Below are 24,434 nucleotides of genomic sequence, written 5' to 3' on the forward strand. Positions count from 1 at the left end.
TTCCTTCCTTCCTTCCTTCCTTCCTTCCTTCCTTCCTTCCTGTAGAATTCTTACTGATCCTCCCACCTTTGCACTGACTGTGCCCCATGCCAGCGATACCTTTACTCCTCATCTCAGCCTCATGAAACACCTGCTTGCCTTCCCTGCACGCCTCAGCTGAAGCACCACCTCCGTCCCCCAGGGGCTGCTCTAGTGCACTTGGCTCCTGATAGCTTCCTTAGAGTTACTTTGTATCTATTTTATATACACACTCTCCTTGTCTCCCCCCATAGAACGTAAACTCTGTGATGGATAGAAAGTTCAAGGAGACAGCTTCTGGGTAGTCACCTTATTGATTATTGTTAGCAGTTAGTTAATAAAAGGTGCCAGGGGCACTCTCAAATGCCAAAGACGATCACGGTGGCTTCTTGACATGGTGGCTTTTTATATGCCCTTGGAAGAGAGGGTGCGCCCAACAGATGCTAGTCACCTCTGATTGGTTAACAATGAATGAGAATGAAGATTAATAATGAGGGGGTGGACCTATTCTAATGAATAGTGATGTAATGAAAGGTTGGGGGAATGTGACTGATTATGTCACTCTTACTCCCAGACCACCCCCCACCTGGGGCAGTCTAGACAAAGGATCTACCCTCCCTCCAAGTCTGAGTAGAACACAATGGGTCAGAATTCACTCCAAATAGATTTTTCTTTGTAAGGTTTTTCTAGTTCAGCAGAGCAACAATTCCACCTAGAAAAGATGGTCTAGGTGACATAAATTTTGGGGCAAGGTCAGAGATCTCCGTGAAAGACTGGACTTTGAATGAGGAAATAGAAAAAAGGAAAAACTCTAGATCTCCCCAATAATTGGTTATTTGATAATGATTTCTTTCAGCTCCTCGAGGGCAGGGATTTTCACCTTTCTTTCTTTGCATTTCCAGGGTCTGGCACACAATCAGAGCTTAATAATTGCTGCGGATTGATCAGAAAAGATAAAATCTGATCAACATCTTCAAAATTCTGAAAGGTGGTTCTGTGGGAGAGGGCTGACCTTTCATTCATTCTTTCAGCAAACGCTAATTCAAAGACTCCAATATGTCTGGCACTGTACTAGGCTCTAGGAATGGGATGCCGAGAGCCCACTAGGCCCTGCTCTCAAAGAACTGTTCTGATGGGGAGAAACAAGTGCAAAATGTGCTTGTTCCCCAGGGGCAAGACTCAGAGCAGTGGAGAGATTTAGGGGATGTGTATATAGTTCTGTGCTGTATGAGGAAGAGCTCCTTAACAGGTACAGCCATCCAAAGTGGAATGGGATGCCTCGGGAGGTACTGAGCTCCCTCCCCATGGCTGGGAAGGTTGAAGCAGAAGCTTGGGGATCACTTCTTGGAATTGAAGGTTGGGCTAGATGTCTGCCCTTGGAAGTTCCTTCCAACTGCAACATTCTGTGACTAAAACCCACAGAGGGCTGCTGTATACAACGAGAGATTAGGGTTGGGAGGAACTGGTAGACCATGGCCAATTCCGCGAGAAGAGGAGACACCAGGGAAAGTTGGGTGGTGGGTCAGCATAAGATAAGACAAAGGAGTGACTTATGGGTTACCCTGAGGCCCAGATGTGCCCCGAGTTCAGGAGAGATGAGGAGCTTGTAGGTGATGACTGGAATTCTGACCACATGCTTTGGAAATCACTGACCTCACCTAGGACTGGGGTGGGATTAGGGAAGAGGAGATGGGGAGGGAGAGTAAGTCCCACAGGAGAAGCCAGACAGACGACCTCTTTAGGAATTCCACTTCCCCAACTAATGTCTTTATTACCCATATTTGAGTACCAATACCTGATCTTCATCTTGTACATAGTGGGTGCTTAATAAATGCTTGTTAACAATAATAATAGCTAGCGTTTATATAGTACCTACTGGTACTACCAGGAACTGTGCTAAGGTCTTTACAGCTGAATGAATGGGGTAGAAGGGTCAATGGAAGGTGCTTTTTTTTTAAGACTAGGGAGACCTGAACATGTTTGTGGGATGAAGGGAAGGAGCCAGGAGAGAAGGAGGGATGGCAGATCAGGAGAGACAGGGTTACGGAGCTCAGTGCTGGAGGAAGCATGAGGGACTGAGAACAAGGGTGGAAGGTGGAGGGATGAGTCTTAGTGGGTGACAGGGACCTCTGCCCCTGAGGCCAGAGGCGTCCATTGGTGTCCCTCCTAGATCTGAGGGAGTCTGGAGGCTCTGCTGGTAGCATGAGTGCTGCAGGTGTGGCTGGTGGCTTGAAGAGACATGAGTGTGTTTGTGTCTGTCTGAGTCTTTGCCTGGGTCTCTCTGTGGCTCTGATGTGAGGTCCCTTTCACTTCCATCCACTATGAATCTATGGCAGAGGCTCAGACTTGGGAAGAACTGCAGGGCAGTCTGGGAAATTCTTAGGTATGTTGCTAACTGAGCAAGGTCTGGAATTTCTGTGTAAACACACTATGGGACGTGTTGCTGCACACCTCCCCCACGTCTTTTCTCCTGCCTAGTTTTCTCTTGGTTGTTTCTGTTCTAGTCTGCCTGCCTGCCTCACCCAGGGGCTTCCTAATTCTTGTTCTGTCTGTCTGTCCTTCACTGACTCTCAGACCTTGAACCCCTGTGGAAGGGACAGTCCAACCTTCCCAGTTTTGAGAGCACATCTAGTTCACTCTTCCCTGTCCTCTGGCAGCACCAGGGAGGGGTGGGAGACTACTGGGGTCTCCCAGAAAGACAAATAGACTGAGAGAAAGACTTAGGTGGGATGACAGATAGATGGATTAACAGGCAAACAAATGGACAGATGGATTGACTGACAAAGAGTCATATGACCTCACAGACAAATGGTCAGACAGACAGATGGGATGACCGCCAAAGAGTCATATGACTTCACAGACACATGGACAGACAGATAGATGGACAGATGGGATGACCACCAAAGAGTCACATGACCTCACAGACACATGGACAGACAGGGCTGGCAGAATTAGATGGACTGAGAGGTTCAAGGCTACCCCTGGTTCTCAGGCTTGGGGAGTTCAGCTGGATATTCTGGTGATCCCATCATCCTTCATTTATTAGTTTTGCTGGCTTCTGTCATTCCCTTGTCTCCTGTACCCTGGGATAGGTGGCTACAGGATGGAAGAGGCCCAGTGATCTCTGCTGCCCACCCGCCTCCACCCCAGCCCCCTCTTCAGTCCAACACTATCCCCCTCTTGGACTCCCTTCTCATTCCAACTCTTTGCTGAGATCTTTGCTCAGCCCAGCCTCCTTCCCCTTCCCCCACTTTCCCCCCAACAGGGAAATACATGAGTTGGACACCCTGGAGACAGGGGAATGCCCTGATGCAGACTGAGAACATGGGGTCATAGATTTAGAGTTAAAGGAACCTTAGAAATCATTTAGTCCATTTTACAGGTGGGGAACTGAGGCCTTGTAGGGTCAAGTGACTTGCCCCTGGTCATCCTGGGCCTCTGACTCCAGAGAGTGTGCTGCCTTCCTTCCCAAATAGACAGAGATGCTGAGACATGAGGCCGGGGAAGGGAGAGAGACACACCCAGAGGGCCAGAGTGACACAGAGGGAGGGACCCAGGCAGGGAGTGGGGAGACCCAGGATATGGCTGTGGCATTGCACCATATGCTCTGGGGATGCACAGGGTCACTCATCTGCTTGGAAGCTGCCCGGCTGTTGCGTCTCTTCCCTCCCCACAGTAGTGGGGTGCCAGAGTTCCTGCTTCCCACAGCAGCTGCCTCCGGGGATGCCAGCAAGTGAGTTGGCAGGAGAAGGGAGGGCTTCTCCATGTTGTCATTGACTTGGGCCAAGAGCCTTCCTTAGCCAAGATGCCTGGGCTGAAATCCTCCAGCCCCACGGCCCTTCCAGGCTAGGTCGACCACCCCTAAGGTGCCAGGCTCCAGGTAGCGTCCAGAGCCCTGGGAGAGAGGCCCCAGACCTCTGACCTTTGCCCTTGAACGGGGCCAGTTTCTGTCATTTTTTGTTTTTTCTTGGTCTCCTGAACAGCCCTGTAGCCTTTGATAGAGAGGACCTATTACAGGCTGAGGCCTATAAGAGCATCAACAACCCCTCCATTGCCTCAGAGCTAAACGCGAAACCTTTCACCTGGTCTCCTTTTTGTCTCTGGGCCCAGAACTCTATCCACTGAACCGCCTAGCTGCTCTGGCATTAGGAAGACCTGAGTTCAAATCCAGCCACAGACACTTATTAGCTGCATGTCCCTGGCCAAGTGACTTAACCTCTGCATGTTTCAGTTTTCTCAATGGTGAAAAGGGGACAATGACGGTATCTGCATCCCAGGGTCGTGAGGGTCAAATGAGACAATATTTGTAGAGTGATCAACACAGGGCCTGACCCATGGTCGGTGCTTCATGAGGCCAGCTCTTTCACTGACCTTTTGGCTGGAGTACACATTTACTCTGGCATTGTGTTCTTAGATCATCTGTGGGTCTGTTTATATGTATGTGTCCTAGCTGTGTGACCCAATGTGTGAGGTGTGTAGGTATGTGGCCATCCGTGTGCCTCTGCATCTCTGTGTGTGCCTGACCATGACAGTCTAACTGCGTTTAGGTGTCTTTGTGTTCAGACCATGGGTGGCTGTTTGATATTGGCGGAGGGATTCACCTTCTACCCTCTTCCTCCCGGGGCTGTGTGGTCAGTAGCTTCAGCCTTGGGACTAGAGGTAACTGAGATTCAGGGAAAATGCTAAGTTGAGGGAGGACGGCTGAAAGGCAGTCCCAGAAGGGAGGGCGGGTGGGCCAGCTAGGGAAGTCAGGTGGGGCCGGCTGCAGAGGGAGCATCCCTACCTCCTCTGTGGGCACTGGAGTAGGGCAGGGGGAGGAAGAGAAGGAAAGGAGGAAAAGAGAGGAAAGGCCAGTTTTAAGGGAATCAAGGGGAGAAAATCCTGGACGGTGGATTAGGAGCTGGACAGGGCTTTAGTAATCATGGAGCTAGCCTCCATGTTTGAAAGAAATTGGGTATGTCCAGGGGCACAGAGCCAGCAAATGTCAGAGGTGGGAATCAAAGCCAGGTTCTCATGATTCTGAACCTAGCACTCTATTCACCGAAGCAGGCAGAGACTGGACTCAGGGACTGTTTTCTTTTCATTTTGATCTCTCTCTCTGTCTCTGACTCTCCTCTATCTCTGTCTTTCTCTGTCTCTGTCTGTCTGTCTCTGTCTCTCTGTTTCTGTCTCTGTCTCTCTGGGTCTCTACTGCCCTCCCTCCCTTTATTTGGTGCCATGGAAAGAACCCTGGTTTGGGGATCAAAGGACCTGGATTTGAATCGGGAACTTGGGTGGGAGAAGTTGACCTCTTTATTTTGGTGAATCTCGAAGCAGAACTGAGCCCTTCCGTCAGTTAGTTAAAGTGATGGCTCTGAGAGGGCCCACCCCCAGGCTTCCCCAGCCTGTAGCCAGGATCCCAGGTGATCTCCAAACCTTCCCAGCTCCTGTCCCAGGATCTCAGACCTTCCCCTTTGGGTTTCTTGGATCTGGAGCCTCTGTGCAGGCCTTGCTTCACCAACCCTCCCAGTCCTAACACAGGGCTTGGCACCCAGTAGGTGCTTAATAAGTGTTTATTGGTTATTGATTGCTTCTTGCTCTGCCTCCCCCACCCCGACCTGCCTCTCTGTCTCCCAGATATGTCCCCTTCTCTCAGTCTCTGTCTCTCTGAGTGTCAGTGGCAGCCTTCTGACACATCTCGGTGGTGCTTGGGATGCCTTGGGGAGAGGGGTGGCGAGTGCTGCTGACATCTGTCTCCCAGACATCTTTGCTTCTTGCCAAGTTTCACTCTGGCCTCTTCTCTCCCACATGCCTTCCCTTTGACATGGGGACCAGGTCTTTGTCATTCCCAGAAACTGAATCCCTGCTTGCCCCAGACACAGACCACAAGGCCCCACAGGAACAGTTACCTCTGGCTTTCAAAATGCCAGCATTTCCCAGGTTATTTCCATCCTCCTTCCTTGGATTTCTAGGTCCCCCTGTCAGCTCTGATAAGCCTTGTTCTGGGAGGGTCTGCAGGCCCAGAGAAGGAAAGGCCACACTGCTTCACCTGCTGCTGTCTACCTGTGAGCCGCTGCCCAGCCGTAATGACCTTGACACACCACCAGAAGGGTTGAAAGGCACCTCTGCACATGGACACCTTTGGACTCTGAAGCCTATGAGGACAACACTATGGATGTTATCGTCCACATTTTGCAGGGGAGGAAATTGAGGCCAGAAATGTTAAGTGCTTGGTCCAAGGTCATGAAGGACTTGAGTTCTCTTCCTGATCCCATGGCAGGTCTGTCTCCACTGTGGGGACAGGGGGCAGCCCAAACACCTGGGCTGAGATGGGCATCCCCCTTCTGTGTCTTTAAGGCAGGACACGGCACAGTGGATCAGCAGACTTAATTAAAATCCTGACTGTCCTTCGCTAGCTGAATGACGGGCAGCTAGGTGGTACAGTGGCTAAAATCAGGCAGAACTGAGTTCAAATCCAGCCTCAGACACTCCCTAGCTGTATGACCCTGGGCAAGTCACTGCACCCTGTGAGGCTGCAGTTGGACTCCGGCTCTAGGGCTATGACTGGGTAACACAAATGAGGCCATGTGTGTAAAGCGCCTTTTAAACCTTGCTGGTCTTTGGGCAGAGGAGATCCAGGTTGCTCCTGCTGCCAAGGAGAGAGCACTTTGCATGTGGGTGAGTCAGGAGCCCCTCTGACTACATCCCTCCCTTTCTAAATCATCCCCAGTGAGTCTTCACTGTCTCTACTACCAAAGAGATTCTTCTGTTGAGATCTAAGCCCTTCACAAAGCAGCCCCAACCCACCTTTCCAGCCGTGTTTTCTTCACGGCTCTCCTTCCTGCCCACTGCAGTCCAGCCAAAGTGGCTTCTCTCTGTTCCTCTCCACAAGCCTGCCTTTTCTGACTACTCTCAGACCGCTCTCAGTATGCCCTCCTTCTTACTAACAGGAGCAGCTCACAATTATATACCACCTACTATGTGCTAGGGGCTTTATAAATAGGATCTCCTTTGATTCTCATAACAACCCTGGAAGATAAGGGCTGTTATTATCCCCATCTTTACAGATAAGGAAACTGAGCCAACCAGAGGATGAGATTTACCCAGGGTCACACAGCTTGTCAGGGTCTAAGGTGGGATTTGAGCTCAGGTCTTCCTGACTCCAGGCCCAGTGCTCTCTCTATCCACGCCCCTTGACCATCTCTTTGCAGGAGCCCTTCCCTAATCCCAAGAACTTGTGCCCTCCCTCCCCAGCTCCCTCCGTTGTACAGAACTGCCTTGGGTATCTTTGTATGGATTCACTTCCTCCATTAGGTTAGGGAGCTTATAAGGAGGGGTTGTTCTGTTTGTACTTGTATCCGTGATGCCTGACACACAGAAGGAGTTTAATAAATGCTTGATTTTTCCTTCTGACGTTAATACAGGTGAGGGCCCCCCCCCATCCCTGGCTGAGGTCTGACAGACCCTCAGCCCAACTTCCCCTTGGACAATCCAGGCCAGGAGGTAGGAAACCCTTCACTGAGTGTTTTTTAAAGACGTCACCACCTGTGGGCTTGGCAAAGAAAGTGGCACCTAGGTTGCCCCGTCAATCCCCTCATTATAGTTGAGTTTGCAAAGGCATGTCCCAAAAGAAAATCCCAGGGACTTTGAGAAAAGCAGTTTCCCACTGGCAGTGAAAGTACCCTGAGAGATGCCCAGCAGGGTGGGAGGTGGTCTGGACTGGAGGTCCCGCGACCTGGGTGCCAGTCCTGGCTGAGCCTCTCACTACCTGGGCGATCTGGAGTATGCTGGACCTAAGTCTCTCCTTCTCAGCTTCCTGACCTAGAAAGGTGGAGACAGGTGGGGACAGATGATCTTTAAGGAGCTTCTAGCCCTGACCTCCTGTGATCCTCCCTGGCCCATGTGTCCTGTCTCCATCCCCCCAATGCCCTGCACTCCTTGCCTTGCTGACTCTTCAAATACTGGTCAGGGGGCCAAGCTGGGGAAGGTGGAAGTAGCTGGACCCGGTGTCCTGAGCTCCTCCAAGCTGGGGTCCATACCTCTGGGCTTTGGGAGCTTGATGGGGTCACTGGAGTCAGTCCAGCCCACGCCCCATCTCCCGAGAGCCTGTGGACAGAGTTGTCTGCACTGGCTCTGGCCCCCATTAGACTGCGGGCAGCCTGAGGCCAGGCACCAGCTCCTTCCTTCCTTTTGTTCTCAGCCCTTACACTGTGCTTGGCACAGAGTAAGCACTTAGGATATGTCTGCCTGCTGGCCTGCACAATGCTGTTCTCTATTTATACTCTCTCCTCTTCCACACTGTGTGTGTGAGTGTGTGTGAGCATGTGTGTATGAGCATGTGTGAGTGTGTGTGAGAGCATGTGTGAGTGTGTGAGCATGTGTGAGTGTATGTGAGCATGTGTGAGTATGTGTGAGCATGTGTGTGTGAGCATGTGTGAGTGTGTGTGAGCATGTGTGAGTATGTGTGAGCATGTGTGAGTGTGTATGTATGAGCATGTGAGTGTGTATGTGTGTGAGCATGTGTGAGTGTATGTGAGCATGTGTGAGTATGTGTGAGCATGTGTGTGAGCATGTGTGAGTGTGTGTGAGCATGTGTGAGTATGTGTGAGCATGTGTGAGTGTGTATGTGTGAGTATGTGTGAGCATGTGTGAGTGTGTATGTGTGTGTGAGTATGTGTGAGCATGTGAGTGTGTATGTGTGTGAGTATGTGTGAGCATGTGTGAGTGTGTATGTGTATGTGTGAGCATGTGTGAGTGTGTGAGTATGTGTGAGCATGTGAGTGTGTATGTGTGTGTGAGCATGTGTGAGCATATGTGAATGTGTATGTGAGCATGTGTGTGTATGAGTATCTGTGAATGTGTGTGTATGTGTGTGTGTGTGAGCTTCAGCAAACACTTGTAACTTGTAAAGCCCTCTAGGAAGGAGCTCCTCTCCAGTTTGTCTGCATCTCCCAGGGGTGGGTGCCCTGCTCACTGCTGGAAATCCATCCAGGCTTCAAAGGCCGAGTCTGTGAGTCGCTAGGCCAGGGAAATCTTGTGAATGTGGGGTCAGCTTTCAGGCAATGAGCCCTCCAGCATGAAGCAAGGCTGGTTCTCCAATGACATCCTGGCAGCCTGCCCACATTCCCCAGCTTAGGAACCCAAGTTGGCACTTGCAGGCCACAATCTCAGGACCCAGCCCCAGGTGATCTCAGAGAGCATCTAGTCCACCTTTTTCATTTTACAGAAAGGGAAACTGAGGCCAGGGAGGTTTAGCATTGCCCAGGGTAACATATAAGATCATAGCTCTCGAATCAGAAGGGTGCTCCGAGGCTGCCTTGGGCAAGCATGTCATTTCACAGAGGAGGAGGCAGGGAGGTCCTATGACCTGCCCATGATTGCACAGAAAGGAGTCGCTAGCTGGGACTCTGAGGACCCAGGCCTTGTGCCTCCACGTTCAATGCTCTACCCCTTGAAGAGTGGGGAGAGGGTCCCTGGGTGTGGGGGGAGGGGCCCTCCAGAGTGACCCCAGAGGAAGGACAGAGCCCAAGGTTGGATCACGGCAGCTGTTTATTGATTTATTTTAAAAATAGGTCTTTATTCTCTTTCTTTTTACATGAAGCTCAGTGACAAGCGCTTTTTCAGTTCAGACATCATCTGGCACTCCATTCCTGCCCCTCCCTCCCTCCCTCCCATACCCCCCTCTTCCCCCCACTCCCCATTGACTGTGCAATTCTGAAATGAAAATGCCAGGAGAAGTATGATAAGCTAAGCAGTCTGGTTCTGTCTGTCCCAGACTGTGGACAGAAGCACGCTGCATCCCCAGCCTTCTGGGGCTGGGCTACTCCCTGTCCGTTCAGGCTGAGAAACCATCGGAAGGGCCCACCTCGGAGGCCATCCTCACAGGCACAGACAAAGCCACAGGGGCCTACATGGACAAGTCACATCCCCCGAGGGCACAAATGATAGCTCTCACATCAGGGAAGTCTGGAAGAGTAAAATTCGCTGATATAAAAATAAGGTTTCCACTCAGAAACATCGTGGGAGCCATTACTCGGTGAAATCTAGCTTCCCTCTAGATTTAGAAGGAGATAGAAACTCATGGGGAGGGTAAGGGAAGGGAAGAGGGGACTGGAGATGGGGGTGAGAAGGGCACAGGGTGCAAGGAGATGGGGGGTGCCATGGAAACATTTGAGAAAGTGAGGAGAAATAATACTTCACGCCCCTGTAGTGCCTTTCATCCGAGCTCACCCAGAGCTTTGCAGACATTCGTTCTGTCAACACCTGTGAGAGGTAGGTATCATTAAACCCATTTTTCATGTGGGTCCAACTGAGGCACAGAGAGATAAAGTGACTTGCCCAACTTCACACGCTAATTTGGCTGCTAGACACAGGTCCAGACCAAGGAGCTCTGGGCCAAGTCTCCTTTGGCTGCATAAAGATGATGTGTAGAAGCCACATAGGCATGTTACTCATCTAGGTCACTTACCTCTATATGTGTGTGTGTGTGTGTGTGTGTGCGTGTGTGCGTGTGTGTGTGTGGTGTGTGTGTGCGTGTGTGTGTATGTGTGTGTATGTGTGCGTGTGTGTGTGTGCGTGTGTGTATGTGTGTGTGTCTGTGTGTGTGTGCGTGTGTGTGTGCGCGCGTGTGTGTGTGTATGAGTGTGTGTGTGTGTGTGTGTGTTTAGAAACACAAGTGGGGTCTACAGATGTGTGGGGTTTTACATCTGCATGGTCAGGAGCTGTTTGGGTCTCAAGGACTATAAAAAGATATTGTTTTTCCCTGAAAAATCCTTCATATGTGGTCCTCTTGCTGTCAGCCCCAATGTGGATTCTGCCTGCCTCTCTCGGGAACTCAGGCTATGACCCAAAAGCAGCTGTGGCCTGGGGTAGACGTGTCCCTGATACCTCCATTTCCCCTGATGGAGAGCAAATGGCTACTTTTCCTTGTAATGTTCCCATTCTCTGGGCAGACCTCCCGAGCCCCAAGGCTGGAAGCTTGAAGAGGTGGGAAAAGAGGGGGCTTCCTTTCCACAGGGTCAAAGAGATACCTCGAACATCAGTGTCCTTCCTCTGCCTCTCTGAAATCCACTGTGGATTTCCATGTTCTCTGGGGATCAGAGGCTTCATTTCAGGAAGAGATGTGGGGCTCTGATGTCAGCACCCAGAATTTCCATCCCTGAGCTGAAGTCAGCAGGAATCCTACACTACCCCCACACCCCCTCTCTCCACAGACAAAGGCAGGTCTTGTCTATCAGTGGCTCTGGCCAATATCCTCAGAGTAGGAGCCCGGCCTAGCTGCTCCCTGACTTCCCCTTGGCTTTGGCCCTGGGAGGTCCCAACTCCTCTAAAACAAGAGCTCCAGGTCAGACAGACCACCTCTTCCACAAAGACTGGTGTTTGTCAGCCAGTCTCCAAAGCTGTTCTGACACAACAAACAAGCCAAGCCAATCCTTGTTCTTGTCCCTTGGGAGGGATGTGGAGGAGACAGAAAGCATCTTGTCCTCTCTAATGACCCACCCATGGCCTGCCAGCCTCCCTGAAGAGGCCAACGGGTGCTCCAAAGTGCCTGTGATTACGTTGTGTTTTGGTTTTATTTGTTTTGTAATACTCTTACGTGGGAGAGGTGCTTACAGAGAGCTTGTTTCTGGAAGGACAAGGAGAGACACCCCAGGTCCCCCTTCCAGAGGGATTTCATTGTACTTTTGATGATAAAGTAATAGGGGTTACCCTTCTGCTTCTGGCCAGGAGGAGAGCCATCAGAAAGCTGAAGGGAAATTGTGAGATGGTCTCGTCCAACCCCCCTCATCCTTTAGATAAGAAGGCAGAGGCTCTGCCAGGGGGAGTAGCCTGCTCCTGGTCAAACAGTAATTCAGCTGCAGAGATAAAAAAAAGGACCTGGGCTTCTCCTCAGGCTGGGCCACTCACTCGCTCTGTGACTTTGGACTTGACTCCCTTAATGGTGGGAAGGAGAATCCGGCTTTGCTGAGGGCCTCCCAGCCGGGGGCGTGATGGGGCTGCTGCCCCGTCCACACATCTGTTAGGTTATCAGACAAGCCAGTGACCATGTGGTGCTACAAAGTCTGGGGAGCCAGAGATCCCCAGAGTCCTCTCTCCTTGGGGAGAGCCTGGCCCATCAAGTGGGGCTGTTCTTTGCAGTTTTCTATCTTGGTCTGGAAAATCAGAAGGAAGAAGTCACTTGAGCTCAGAGACTGGAAGAGGCAGCACGAGTTACTTCCAAGGAGGGGATGGGGCTGGGGGAGAGGACCATTATTTGCTGAAGTAAAAAAAATATCAAATATAACAAATTTATGAAAGCCCATACATATACAGGAAGAGAATCCCATTGTGCTACAGCAGCTAGAGTTGAGACGTTTCTCAAAACCCAAGGTGCAGGAGGTGGCATAATTAGCCTTCTGTGGGGGTGATGGTCTGCAGGCACTAAGACCTCCTTCACAGGCCAGGACCGCCTCCTCCGCCACCAGGCTGAGCCTGCCCGAGGACACCCTGTGCTTACGCAGCCATATCACCGGGGAGCAGATTCGAGGGAGCAGAGTCAAAGGGCATCGTTTATCCCTGTGAGCCAGAAGAAGGGAGTCCGTGGAAGCTGATTTTGTCACAAACACTCAGGAAGAAGGTGCCTTGCTTGATTGTCATGGCAAGAGAGGATTCTGTTTACTTTGTCCCAGCTGTGTGGGCAGGGAGGTAGGGATGTGGGGAGGAGGGTCTCACACGATGGACTCCCGGTCCCTGTCTGGGGACGTGGGATAGTCCACAAAGTCATCGGTCTGGCTGTACTCAGACATTCGAGCCTGAATGTTGTCACTTGTGGCTCTGGTGACGCTATCATAGGACGGTGGGAGGGATGTGGAGGAGACAGAGTCTGATGGGCCCAAGCGACGGGAGAAGTTCTCATTCATCACGTAGGCAATGAGGCCCTCATGCTCAGGGGCATCATCCCCAGAGAGGGTGCCATCGCTGGTCTGCTGGCGGTAGAGGAAAGAGGCGTGCTTCATGGACCTTTGCAGCAGATGTCTTCGGTATGCCCGCTGGATGACCATGGCGGACACCTCCTCATGCTTACGCCGGAGCGTGGTCGTAATGGGCTCATAAGAGATCTTGGAAGGGTTGGCCGCCATGAACTTCTCCTCCATCTGGATCTTCAGGGCATCCATCTCCCCAGACTCTCCCAGGACCCTCTTGGTGAAAGCAAAGAGGATGTCCATGCAGTGAATGCGGTCCCCACTGACCATGGGCAGGTCCATGTTGATGAGGCTAATCTGGTTGGGCTTGGCAATGCGCAGAGGGTCAGACAAGGCATCTGCAAAGTCCGACAGCGCCGAGTACTCGATGAACTGAGTGGCCTCTGGGTCGAACTTCTCCCAGATCTCATAGAACATGTCAAAGTCGTCCTCACTCAGCGGCTCCGTGCTCTCCTCAGTGGCCACGCTAAAGTTCTCGAGGATGATGGCAATGTACATGTTCACCACGATGAGGAAGGAGATGATGATGTAGGTGACAAAGAAGAGGATGCCCACGGCCGGGCTCCCACAGTTCCCCCGGGAGTTGTTGGTGTTGGGCAGGTTGGGGTCACAGTACGGGGGCCCGGTGTTGAGGATGGGGCTGAGGAGCCCGTCCCAGCCAGCCGACGTGGTGATCTGGAAGAGGCACAGCATGCTGTTGGCGAACGTCTGGAAGTTGAACATGTCATCGATCCCGGCCTCCCACTTCACGTAGGCGAAGTTGGCCATGCCGAAGATGGAGTAGATGAACATGACCAGGAAGAGCAGCAGGCCGATGTTGAAGAGGGCAGGGAGGGACATCATGAGGGCGAAGAGCAGCGTGCGGATGCCCTTGGCCCCTCGGATCAGCCGGAGGATGCGGCCGATCCGGGCCAGGCGTATCACTCGGAAGAGCGTGGGCGAAAAAAAGTACTTCTGGATGATGTCTGAGAGCACAGTGCCTGAATGGAACAAAGCAAAGGAGAGGAAGTTACGGCTCTCTGCCCCAGACCCTAGACAGGATGCTCCCCAGCACCTCTGCCCAATCTGCCCAGAGCTACATCCTCTTCAAAACACGTCCACAATCCCCATTTCACTTCCTTTTTCTGACATCCCTAGATGGTGGGTCTAGGATTGCTGCCACCCTTTTAGTAATGGGGTCCTGAGGATTAGAGGACTCAGACGGTGTGTCAGGGAGCAAGGGTAGAGTGGGACCTAGAATTCAGGTGTCCAAGATTAGGAACCTCTCTGCACCACAGCACAGTCAGCTGCCCTGTGAAAACAAACCTTTGTCTCTGGTGCATTCATTTCTTCGAAGCTTCTCTGGTACCTTCAGTCCCCTGCAGAAATGTTGCTGCCCACCAGATCAGGGCCTTGGCACATCCCCCATCCTAGCTGCCCCTCCAGTGCTCATGCCTGTAGATCCTGTGCTCCTCTCTAGGACTGTTTCTGACAGTTTGACAGGTAGGCTGTGGTGGGAATTCTTGTTTAACTCAGTGGTTCCTGAGGTCCTTTCCAACTCTGTGATTCTGGCACAGAATCATCCAGGGTACTAATGGGTTAAGAAGCCACTTCTCCAAGGGGGCCCTAGTCAGCCTGTCTCTTTTTATCTAGTGTATTTGGCCTTGTCACTTTGAAACTTCTAACTTCTTAGCTTCTGCCTCGTCAAATACTGTCCTATGAGAACAAGAATATAACCTTTTAGGACTAGAACAAGAGGATTTTGGGAGGGGGCAGAGAAAGGAAATGCTCCATGCTGTGCCCCCAACTTAAGCTTCTCATCAAATTTCTGTGCCCCCAACTTAAGCTTCTCATCAAATTTCCCAGGATACCTCCCAGGCACCGCAGTGGAATTGACTTTGGAGTCAGAGGAGCTGAGTTCAAATTTCACTCCCTGTGTTACCCAGGGCAAGTCAGTCTTCCTGGGATTCGGATTCTTTTTCAATAAAAGATGGGGGGATGGACTTCAAAAGGCTCATTTATTTCTAGGGTCCTATGACTTTTAAAGTCACTCCCAAGTCTAAACCTCAGAACAAGCTAGAACACTACACCTTCTCCAAATTCTTTGGTCTGACTATGCCTGGAGTGTCTTCCCTTCTCCACCTCTGCTGGCTGACCTGGGAACCATCCTTCAAGGCCAGGTATGGATGCTCCTTCTGTGAAGGTTTTCCTTATCTCCCTCTCTGTCACCAAGACAGAGGAGGTCTCCCCCTCTTGCAGGCCCTCACAGCTCTTCCTCAGAGACAGCTGACTTTGAATTAGGGTAACCTGCTGAGCTGCTTGATGAATTCAGTAAGTTTACATACATCTGCCCAAGCACACAGGTTCATGGAGTTAGAGCAGAAGGTCCTTTAGAAACGACTGTCTTTAGAAGCCCAATGTCTCTACTTTACAAATAAAGCAAGCAAACTGCGTGCCATCAGGATCCCGCATCTGCGAGTGGTCCGCCCGCCCCCAGTCTGCCACACCTGTCACTCACCCGCGATGGAGAGGATCACCACCACAAAGTCAAAGATGTTCCAGCTGTTGGTGAAGTAGTAGTGACGCAGGGCAATCACCTTAATGAGGCACTCGCCTGTGAAGATGCCCACAAACAGCAGGTTGATCTTGGCCAGGATGCTGATCTTCTCTGGGCTCTGGTCATCCGTCTCCACCATCATGGTCACCATGTTCAGGCAGATGAGGAACATGATGGTGACATCGAAGGCCTGCTTGGTGACGATGTCGAAGATGAAGCCCTGGTATTTGTTCTGTGACAAGGGGCAAGGCCACAAGTGTGTTAGCAAGCACTGCGGGGGCTGGGGCTGGCCAGGGTTGGCTGCACAGTCACTGCTGGGACACCCAGTCTGGCCCCTGAACAAGGCTGCAGGCACATAGAACTACAGGCTTAGGAGAGAGGGAGAAAGATGCAGGGTGGACTCTGACTTTCAGGAATCACACGGCCGTAGTCTTAGAGCTGGAAGAGACCTCTGAGCCCATCTCATCCAACCTCCCTGTTTTACAGATGAGAAAACTGAGACCCAAGAGGGAGAGGTACATGACCCTCAAGGTCACACAGCTAGAAGTGGTAGAACAGGATTTTAAAGTCAGCACTCTTCCCATGGTGTCCCATGCCTCTTTGAAGTAAGATTAACATTAAAGCACAATGATTGTTAAGTCTGCCTTCTGGGATGGAAGAAATGGGGAACTTGAGAGAACCACATGGGGCTACACCTGCCATCAGGATATGCTTGGTGAGGTCGGAGAGTTGGGCAGTGGTGTTAGTCAGAGGGAATGGAACCTTCTATCAGCTTCCTCTTAAACCAATGTGAGCATGGTACCGGGGCAGAGAGACCTTTGCCTAGTCCCATGGATGGGAAGAAGGATTATTGAGGTCCATTCCACTTCTCAAACTCGGAGTCTGTGGGTCCCACCCAGCCTCTTTTTTTAATTTAGCTAACATGCTCATTTACTGTGTGACCTGTCTTCCCAAGGGAGGGTTTGCTTCATTCATTGTATCTGTGACCCCAGCCCCAGCACAGTGCCCGGCACACAGTGGGTGCTTAATAAATACTTGTTGATTCATTTTATTCTGCAGTTGCTTCATGTGTACATGTGTCTAGTTTCTCCCAAACCAGATGTCTCAAGCTCTATTGAAAGGGTACGCAGACTATACCTTCCCCTTCAACTGCCTTTCTGAGGACAGGGGACTCAGGAAACACTATATAACCTTGGCATTTGAAGGGACCCCAGAGGACATGGTGTCCAGCTCTTATCTGACTAAGAATCCCCTGCAGCAAACCTGCTGTAGCTGGTCATTCAGCTCTTCCAAGGAGGAATCCTTGACCTCCCAAGGCAGCTTGTGCCACTTTTCATGTACAAGTATTTATTAAGCACCTACTATGTACCAGGCACTGTGCTTCACCCTGGGGATACAAGGGGAAAAATCCCTGCCCTCTAAAGACTTTGAGATTCAGCTCAAATTCCACCTTCTTCAGGAGGCCTTTCTCAGTTTCCCTGCTGAGAGGGCCTTCCTTTTGAGATTGTCTCCCATTCATATTGTAGATATCGTGTACATAAAAATCATTTTCATGTTACCTCCCCATTAGAATGTAAGCCCTTTGAGGGCAGGGCTGTGTTTTTCTTTCTTTGTATCCTCAGAGATTTATCCCAGTGCTTTGCACATAGTATTCACTTAATAAATGCATCATCCATCTATCATCCATCCATCCATCCATCATCCATTCATCCATCCATCCAACCAACCATCCATCCATCCATCATCCATCCATCCATCCAACCAACCATCCATCCATCCATCATCCATCCAACCAACCAACCATCCATCCATCCATCCAGCCAGCCAGCCATTTGCTGCAAGAGGAGCAAGAGGGTAGATTAAGTGGGAGTGACACCAAAGGCCAGAGCTCTCCAGGGCAAAGATGATGGCCACTTTGCTTTGAATATCTATGAGTCTTACCAGGGGCCGTGGGATTGGTTTCTGGGGCTTCTTGGACCCGAGCTTTTTCATTGCATTGTAATACTTTTTCTGTTCCTCTGTCATGAAGATGTCTTGCCCCCCTAAGTGCAGAGAAAGAAATATTCCCATTATTTTTGTGTTCTAAACAAAGAGTTGTGGGGCCCTTGCCCCATCCCAGCAGCTTGGAGTCACTCTTGCCAGACAGCAGAGAGTACTGGAACATATTACTGCAGACAGGATCAAGATGGAGACCAGGTACATTGGAGAAGGCAATTAATCCTTGCCTCAGACAACCACAGAAAGTGTGCCAGCTCACACAAACAGTCAGGATTGTGGGCTGTAGATCTGGAACTGGAAAGGACCATGGAGGTCATCTGGTTCAATCCTCTCCTTTTACAGATGAAGAAACTGAGGCCCATAGAAGTTAAATGGCTTGCCTGAGCTTAGAGGATGTAAGTGGTGGAGACTATCCCAAAGTGATGTCCCCATGTACCTTGGTGATTAGTCCCTTGCTCTAAAGGTCAAGGAAAGAGGGTCAAGGAAGTTATGTTGATAATTTGAAAGAACCCTTGGACTCCAGTCCAGGCAAGTGTCTTCACTTTGCTGGGCTTTTGCTTCCACATGTGTAAAACAAGGACAAGAAACTCTGCCCTTCCTGACTCCCAGGGGCTTCAGGTGATGGGATGTCACCCCTAAAGCTCTGGATGGCACCATGCTATCGCTAGTGGGCCACCTCCATTATCTAGGGCTTTTAGGGAAAAGCAGCGACATCTCTTCCTCACTTAACCCAAGCCTCCTCTGCCCCCTCCAGCATCATGGGCCTTCTCTCTGCCCTCAGTCCCAGGCCAAATCCCTCTGGAACGCTGAGTTCACTTTAGGGACCACCTGGCAGGGAAGCTGGTGAGCCCTGCAGCCAGAATGCATCCAGAATTGTGAATAAAATAGAGAGCAGGCCACAGGAAGACTGGCTGAGAGTATTGGTCAGGATGAGAAGATTCAGGAAGGGGGACATGGTGACCCTCTGAGGCACCAAGGACTCAGAGAACCTTGGGGTCGGATGGGGCTTTGGTCACCACCTGGACTTCTTGAGAACACTGGATGGCCACTTGGCAAGTGTCCCATAGAAGAGGTCTTGTTCAGGCAGAGCCTGGATTAGGGGTCCCGGGGGCCCCTACGCACTCAGAGATTTCATCAGAATTCATTCCATAACTGAGCAGGAACTCCCTTGATAGGAGGTTATCCAGACTCAGCTCGAACACCTCCACTGACTGAGAACTCATGCCCTATCAATGCTGCCCATTCCTATTTTGGACAGTTATAATTCTTAGGAAATTTTCTTTTGATATGGTATAGAGGGTAGAACATTGGGCTTGGGAGTCAGGAGGACCTGGATTCTAATCCTGCCTCAGATACTTAAAAGTTGTTTGACCTTGGAGGAGTTTGTTTTTCATCTATACAAAGAAGACTAGACTCAGTGATGTCTAGGGGTCCTTTCCAGCTCTAAATGTCTAAATCTGCCCCTCTGTAACTCCAGGATCTGGCCTTTCAGGTGGCCTGAAATATCTGAAGTGCTCACAGGATCTTTTAAATACTTGAAATTAATCTCTTCACCACTCTTTGGGGCAATTCCAAATCCATCTAATTCTATTGCTTTTGGCCCCATCTCTCTTCATCTTGATTGGGCTCTTCATCAGGCTATCATGAAACACACCATTCAATTCTTGGCTAAAATTCAGGTGTATTTTCTCCCCTCCACTCCCTACCAGCACTTTTCAGCTCTCTTTAGTGTGTTGTCTTTCCCCATTACAATATAAGCTCCTTGAGGGCAGAACTGGCTGTCTCTTTGCACAGAGTCAGCACCTATTAACTGATTCTTACCTTGCTTCCTCATGACTAATAACCCTGACAAAAACTGGAAATCATTCTGACATAATCTGCCCTTGGTGAGCCCAGACTTTTGGGGACTGATCACTGCTTCTCTTTCTAAATGTTCACAAATCACCTTTTTAATAATGCATTCTAGAATTAGTCCAAGAATTGAAGTCAACATGCCCCTTCTCCCCATTTTGATTGTTTTCCCTTGGTCTTCCCAGTAAATTACCGCTCTTGATGGACTGGGGAATGGTAACCATATAGTTGAGTCAATCAATCAGTATTTATTAAGTACCTACTAAGTTCCAGGGATCTTGCTAAATGTTGGGGATACAAAAAGAAGCCAAAGAGTTCCTGCCCTGAAGAAGCTTATACAATGTGTGTAGGCTAAAGGGGAAAGGAGGGTTACAAAAGTAGGCACAAATTCGGTGGACCTTTGTGAAGGCCACATTTCTAAACTGGTCTCAATGTTCTAGACATAAACGTCCAAGCTGTAGGTAGAAGGGAGACTCAGGTTAGTATGCCTTTCAGAATCCTAGGCCTCTCCCTGGGGGATGCGGGGGGCAGCATGAGGCCCTGGTTCCCACTGGGCTCGGACTTCACTGTATTTCCACAATGCAGTTTTCCTGGGCTCTGAGGGTCCTATTTTTGTCCCTGGCCTCAAGGACTCCTCCTTGGGGCTTCAGGCTGTCCTGTAGCAATGACAGGTTTCTCTGTCCAGGACAGGTGGTCTGAAGCATATTCACCAGCCAGTCATTAAAGCTGGTTCTATGTTTAGGAAAAGCTCAGCTTTGTTTCCTTATAGAATGTAAGGTCCCTGAGGACAGGCACTGTTTTGCCCTTTTCTTGGGATCTTTAGTACTTACTGCAGTGTCTGGCACACAGTAAACAATAAATGTTTGTTAATATTGATTGTTCATATCAGTAACTGTGGCATTAAAGACTATTGGGCTCAACTCTCACATTTTAAAGATGGGGAAACTGAGGCCCAGAGTAGTTAAGTAACCAAGGCAGAGGAATTTCCTGCTCAGTGAGTGAGAGTGAACATGAGTGAGAAGCAGAAAGGCTGCCCATTGGGAGGGGACCTTCCCCCCCACCTTGGCCCTGGTCCCCAGAGCTTCCCCAGCACCCCCATGCCCAGCCCTGCAGAACCCGCTCTCTCCGTATCTTTTTCTTTTGTTGGTTGAAGTTGTCAATGATGACACCAATAAAGAGGTTCAGGGTGAAGAAAGATCCAAAGATGATGAAAATCACGAAGTAGAGGTACATGTACAGGTTGTACTCCCACTGAGGCTGTTCTTCACACTGTGAGGGAGAGAGAGAAAGCAGACAAAGGCAAGGAGTGGCTGATCACAGAGCAGGAGCACGAGGACCCTGGCATCTGACCCTGATGGCTGGGAAGTCGAGGGGGCATCCAGGGGGTGGAGGTGCCTGTCTGAGAGCAGAGAGCGAGAGCATCATCCTTCAGTGCCAGACATTCAGAGGCAAAGGAGGAGGGAGCTGGGTAGGACCTGGCCACATGACATTCAACATCCCTGTCTGAGGGCAGAGAGTGAGAGCATCCTCCTTCAGTGCCAGGCATTCAGAAGGCTGAGCCGCAGAGGCAAAGGAGGAGGGAGCTGGGGAGGACCTGGCCACATGACATTCAACATCCCACCCCCATCTCCAAGTCTTTGCTCAGGCTGGCATGTATTTCCTCCTTGCTTCTTCCTTAAAAGTTCAGACTGGGTCATTTCCTAAATGAGATCTCTCCCGAGCCCCACAGCTGCTGGCGCCTCCTCTGACGTCACCCGGCATCTACTCTGTGCAGATTTTGAATTTGCTTTTGTGTGTATGTGTTGCTTGTCCTTCTCCCTGAAAGCAGACTGATTCGTTTTTGCCTTTACATCCCTGGCACATAGTAGGTGTTTCATGAATGTTTGCTGATTGACTAGACTGGAAGAATGAAGGAGGCTGTGGGGGAAGGAAGCTGAAGCAATGGGGTGGGACTGGGGTGGATATGAATTGGGGAATGGTCCGGCAAAGTGTGTGTGGGCTGAGGAAAGCATGGGGAGAAAGGAGACAGCAAGGTAGACAGTGATGGAGAGATGAAGGTGGAGGCAAAGATGGAGACCATGGGAGAGCTACGGGGATACCTCATGGATGTTAAGGGCTTTGGGATCTCAGGTCACATATAGATCTCTTTGAATCAATGAAGATAGGGACATTGGAGGAAACTTGGCATTTCTCAGCCTTGTGCATCTGAGATTTTGGTGGGGATGGCCAATTGTTTCATCCTCTGCCTTTGAAGCTCTGGTGCTTAGCATGGTGCCTGGCACACAGTAGGTGCTTAATAAATGTTTGTTGAGTGATTGACAGTCAAAGTGCTCACTTGAAGTTGTGGAGAGGAGGAGACAGTATAGATTTGGTAAGATTCTTCTGCGTTTCTTCCACCTTTCTTCCTTCTCATCTGGGACTGGGGCAAGTTTATTTTCAAGATGCAAGTCAATGAAAACACATTTTCTTTGAGTATTCAAATTAAAACTCCCAATTCCTTATGGGAATCTGGGGGAAGAGCACAGTCCCTTATACTTGGCAGAGAGAAGACAGTGATATCTCTTGAACTTAGCTGCGCTCTGGTTGCTGAAAAGTCTGATTCTGGGGCCTCCTGTCATTCTTGGACTACAGCCCCTGCCCCTAGAGGACAGGTAGGACCCAGGAAGGGTTCACTTCACTGACTTACCCCTCTGGAGTCCACAGCAGCATACATGATGTCCATCCAGCCTTTGAATGTTGCCTGGAAGGAAAATACACAGTTAAGGAAGGTGTTTAGGTCTGCATCTGGTTCCCTGACTTGAGGAACCTAGAAAGCCACTTTTAGAAGAGAGAGATGCTGGCCCAGCGGGCAGAGCAAAAGCTGCCAAGGAAGACAGTCAGGAGTCAGAGAATGGGCTCTGGAGAAGGGCTCAGGAGACCTGGATAAAGCTCCTCTGAGACTAATGTGCTGAGAGCTCCTTGAGGCAGGGGCCATGCTCTGCTTCTGCCTTCCTTTATATCCCCCCCATTCAGCACAGCCTGGGTGGACCTGGGAACCTCTCTAAATTTCCTACAGGGTTTACTTGCTGTGCACCAACATCCCATCTCCAACCCCCATGTCTTTGGACAAGCTGTGCCATATTCCTGGAATGCATCCCCTTCTCACCTCCACTTTATAGAGTTTCTAGTTTCCTTCAAAGCACAGCTTAGGTCCTGTCTATACACCATCAATCAAAAAGCATTTATTAAATACCAGTTACTATGTGCCAGGCATTGTGCTAGGTGCCAGCAATACCTCTTGAAATTACTTTGTTTAAATTTGCACATGCTTTGTATTTATCTATTTACATATTGTGTCCTATCAGTAAATTGTCAGCAGCTTGAGAGAATCTTGTAATTTCCCCAGTGCCTGGCACAGTGCTTTGTATACAGCAGGGGCTTAAGAAATTCTTGCTTAATTGAATTAGATTTTGCAGAGCTAGATATTTCAGAGCTTATAAAGCCTGACCAACAATGAGAAAAGCAGTGAGCAAAGTATGAGTTCTGGTTTACTTTTATTTCAAGGTTAGCCACTCATTCATCTTAAAGGAGAGGTGTTCTATCTTCATGAAAGCAATTAGTGCTCCCAGGGAAGTGAACATGTACTTTGGTTTTCTAAGTTTGGATTTGAACCCTTTCATGGAAGGGACTCAACCTTTTCATAGGCTGACCCCTGGGATCAGGACAGGGGGCCTCATTTAAACTAACAAATGGCTATCCTTCACAATAGTGAAGAATCAACAGCTTCCCCAGTGCACTCACTGTTCTTTCTAGATGTGAATCAGTATCTGCCCTTGGGACTTCACTTAGAGCACCAAAAAAGGCATTCTGTTTGGTGGAGACAGGAAATCAAACTAGTCATTGACTGACTGATGGCTCCTGTCCCAGCAGTTGACTTGGATACCTCTTTTGATCAGTCTTCAGACAGCCCTAGAATTTTCTGCTGGCAAGGAAAATCAAAACCTGAGAACTATCTAAGGTGCTGAAATGCTCCCTAGGGAACCTGAGCCCTCCCTGTGTTGATCCTGGCATGGTAGTGGACCCCCATGTTATTGGAGTTGATCCTTCTCCAGCCTGCCCTCCCTCTCTGGCACAGGACTCCCACGATGTGACTGGCAGAGCTGATTTAAATCTAGAGACCCCACATGGATCTAGGAGAGGGGAAACCCTTCATTTGTGAGACTTACCACTTGCAGCAGGGCCAAGTAACCGGCTCCAACGTTGTCAAAGTTCACTTTCACTTTGGTCCAGTACAATTCTCCAGTGCTGTTGTGCAGCTCACACTCACTTTTGTTGTTCACAAAGGTGTAGTTCAAGGGCAAGTCTCCCTCCGTTTGGTTGATACACCTTCCGAACTTGCCAGCAAAGAGGTTCACCCCCATGATGCTGAAGATGAGCCAGAAGATGAGGCAGACAAGCAGGACATTCATTATGGAAGGGATGGCACCGACCAGAGCATTTACCACAACCTCGAGTAGATGCAGACACAAAGCCTGGTTACTTGAAACATCCTCTGGAAGTGACTTCCTTGAGAACACCAGGGATCTTATGTCTATGGACTAGCTGGGGAAAAACCCATAAAATGACCCCGTGGTAACAATATGGGATGGAAGCCTCCCTTTTTGTCTTTTTCTTTTCTTGAGGCAATCAGAGTTAAGTGACCTGCCTAGGGTCACACAGGTAGTAGGTTGTCTGTGTCTGGATTTGAACTCAGATCCTCCTGACTCCAGGGCCAGTTGCTCTATTCATTGTGCTACCCAGCTGCCCCAAGTCTCCCTTTTTCTTGTTGGACTTTGATTCTCAACTGGGGGTAGGGAGGTGGAAAAAATGGCTAAGAAGCACAAGTCTCTCTCAAGTTCTAAGGGAAAAATATCCCATCCAAACTCGGGAGAAGTGACCCATTGAAGCTCTAAGGGAGAGATGTCCCACCCAATCTGCAGAGAAGAGCTATCTCATTCAAACTCTGGGGGAAAGGTATCATCTCTAAACTCTAGGGGAGAAATATTCCCGCCCCACACACGCTCTAGAAGAATTACAAAATCATAGTTGAGAGATGCATTAGGTGCAAGGGG

General features: G+C 50.0%; 1 protein-coding gene across 1 annotated transcript in view; it reads right to left on the reverse strand.

Annotated features, from left to right (window-relative positions):
- Positions 1 to 9,683: 9,683 nt before the first annotated feature.
- SCN5A (sodium voltage-gated channel alpha subunit 5) overlaps positions 9,684 to 24,434 on the reverse strand; it is a 182,307-nt gene continuing 167,556 nt past the window's right edge. Inside the window, exons 22-27 of the mRNA XM_069084320.1 lie at positions 23,550 to 23,831; positions 22,031 to 22,084; positions 20,476 to 20,613; positions 17,437 to 17,541; positions 15,457 to 15,727; positions 9,684 to 13,939 (exon numbers count right to left, since the gene is read on the reverse strand). Coding sequence (XP_068940421.1) covers positions 12,705 to 13,939; positions 15,457 to 15,727; positions 17,437 to 17,541; positions 20,476 to 20,613; positions 22,031 to 22,084; positions 23,550 to 23,831 — 2,085 coding nt within the window. The 3' untranslated portion in view covers positions 9,684 to 12,704. The remainder of the gene's footprint in view (positions 13,940 to 15,456; positions 15,728 to 17,436; positions 17,542 to 20,475; positions 20,614 to 22,030; positions 22,085 to 23,549; positions 23,832 to 24,434) is intronic.

This window comes from Petaurus breviceps, unplaced genomic scaffold (assembly GCF_028583685.1).
Source record: "Petaurus breviceps papuanus isolate PSGF00001 unplaced genomic scaffold, PetGlider_PUasm1.0 174, whole genome shotgun sequence".
Taxonomy (NCBI): domain Eukaryota; kingdom Metazoa; phylum Chordata; class Mammalia; order Diprotodontia; family Petauridae; genus Petaurus; species Petaurus breviceps.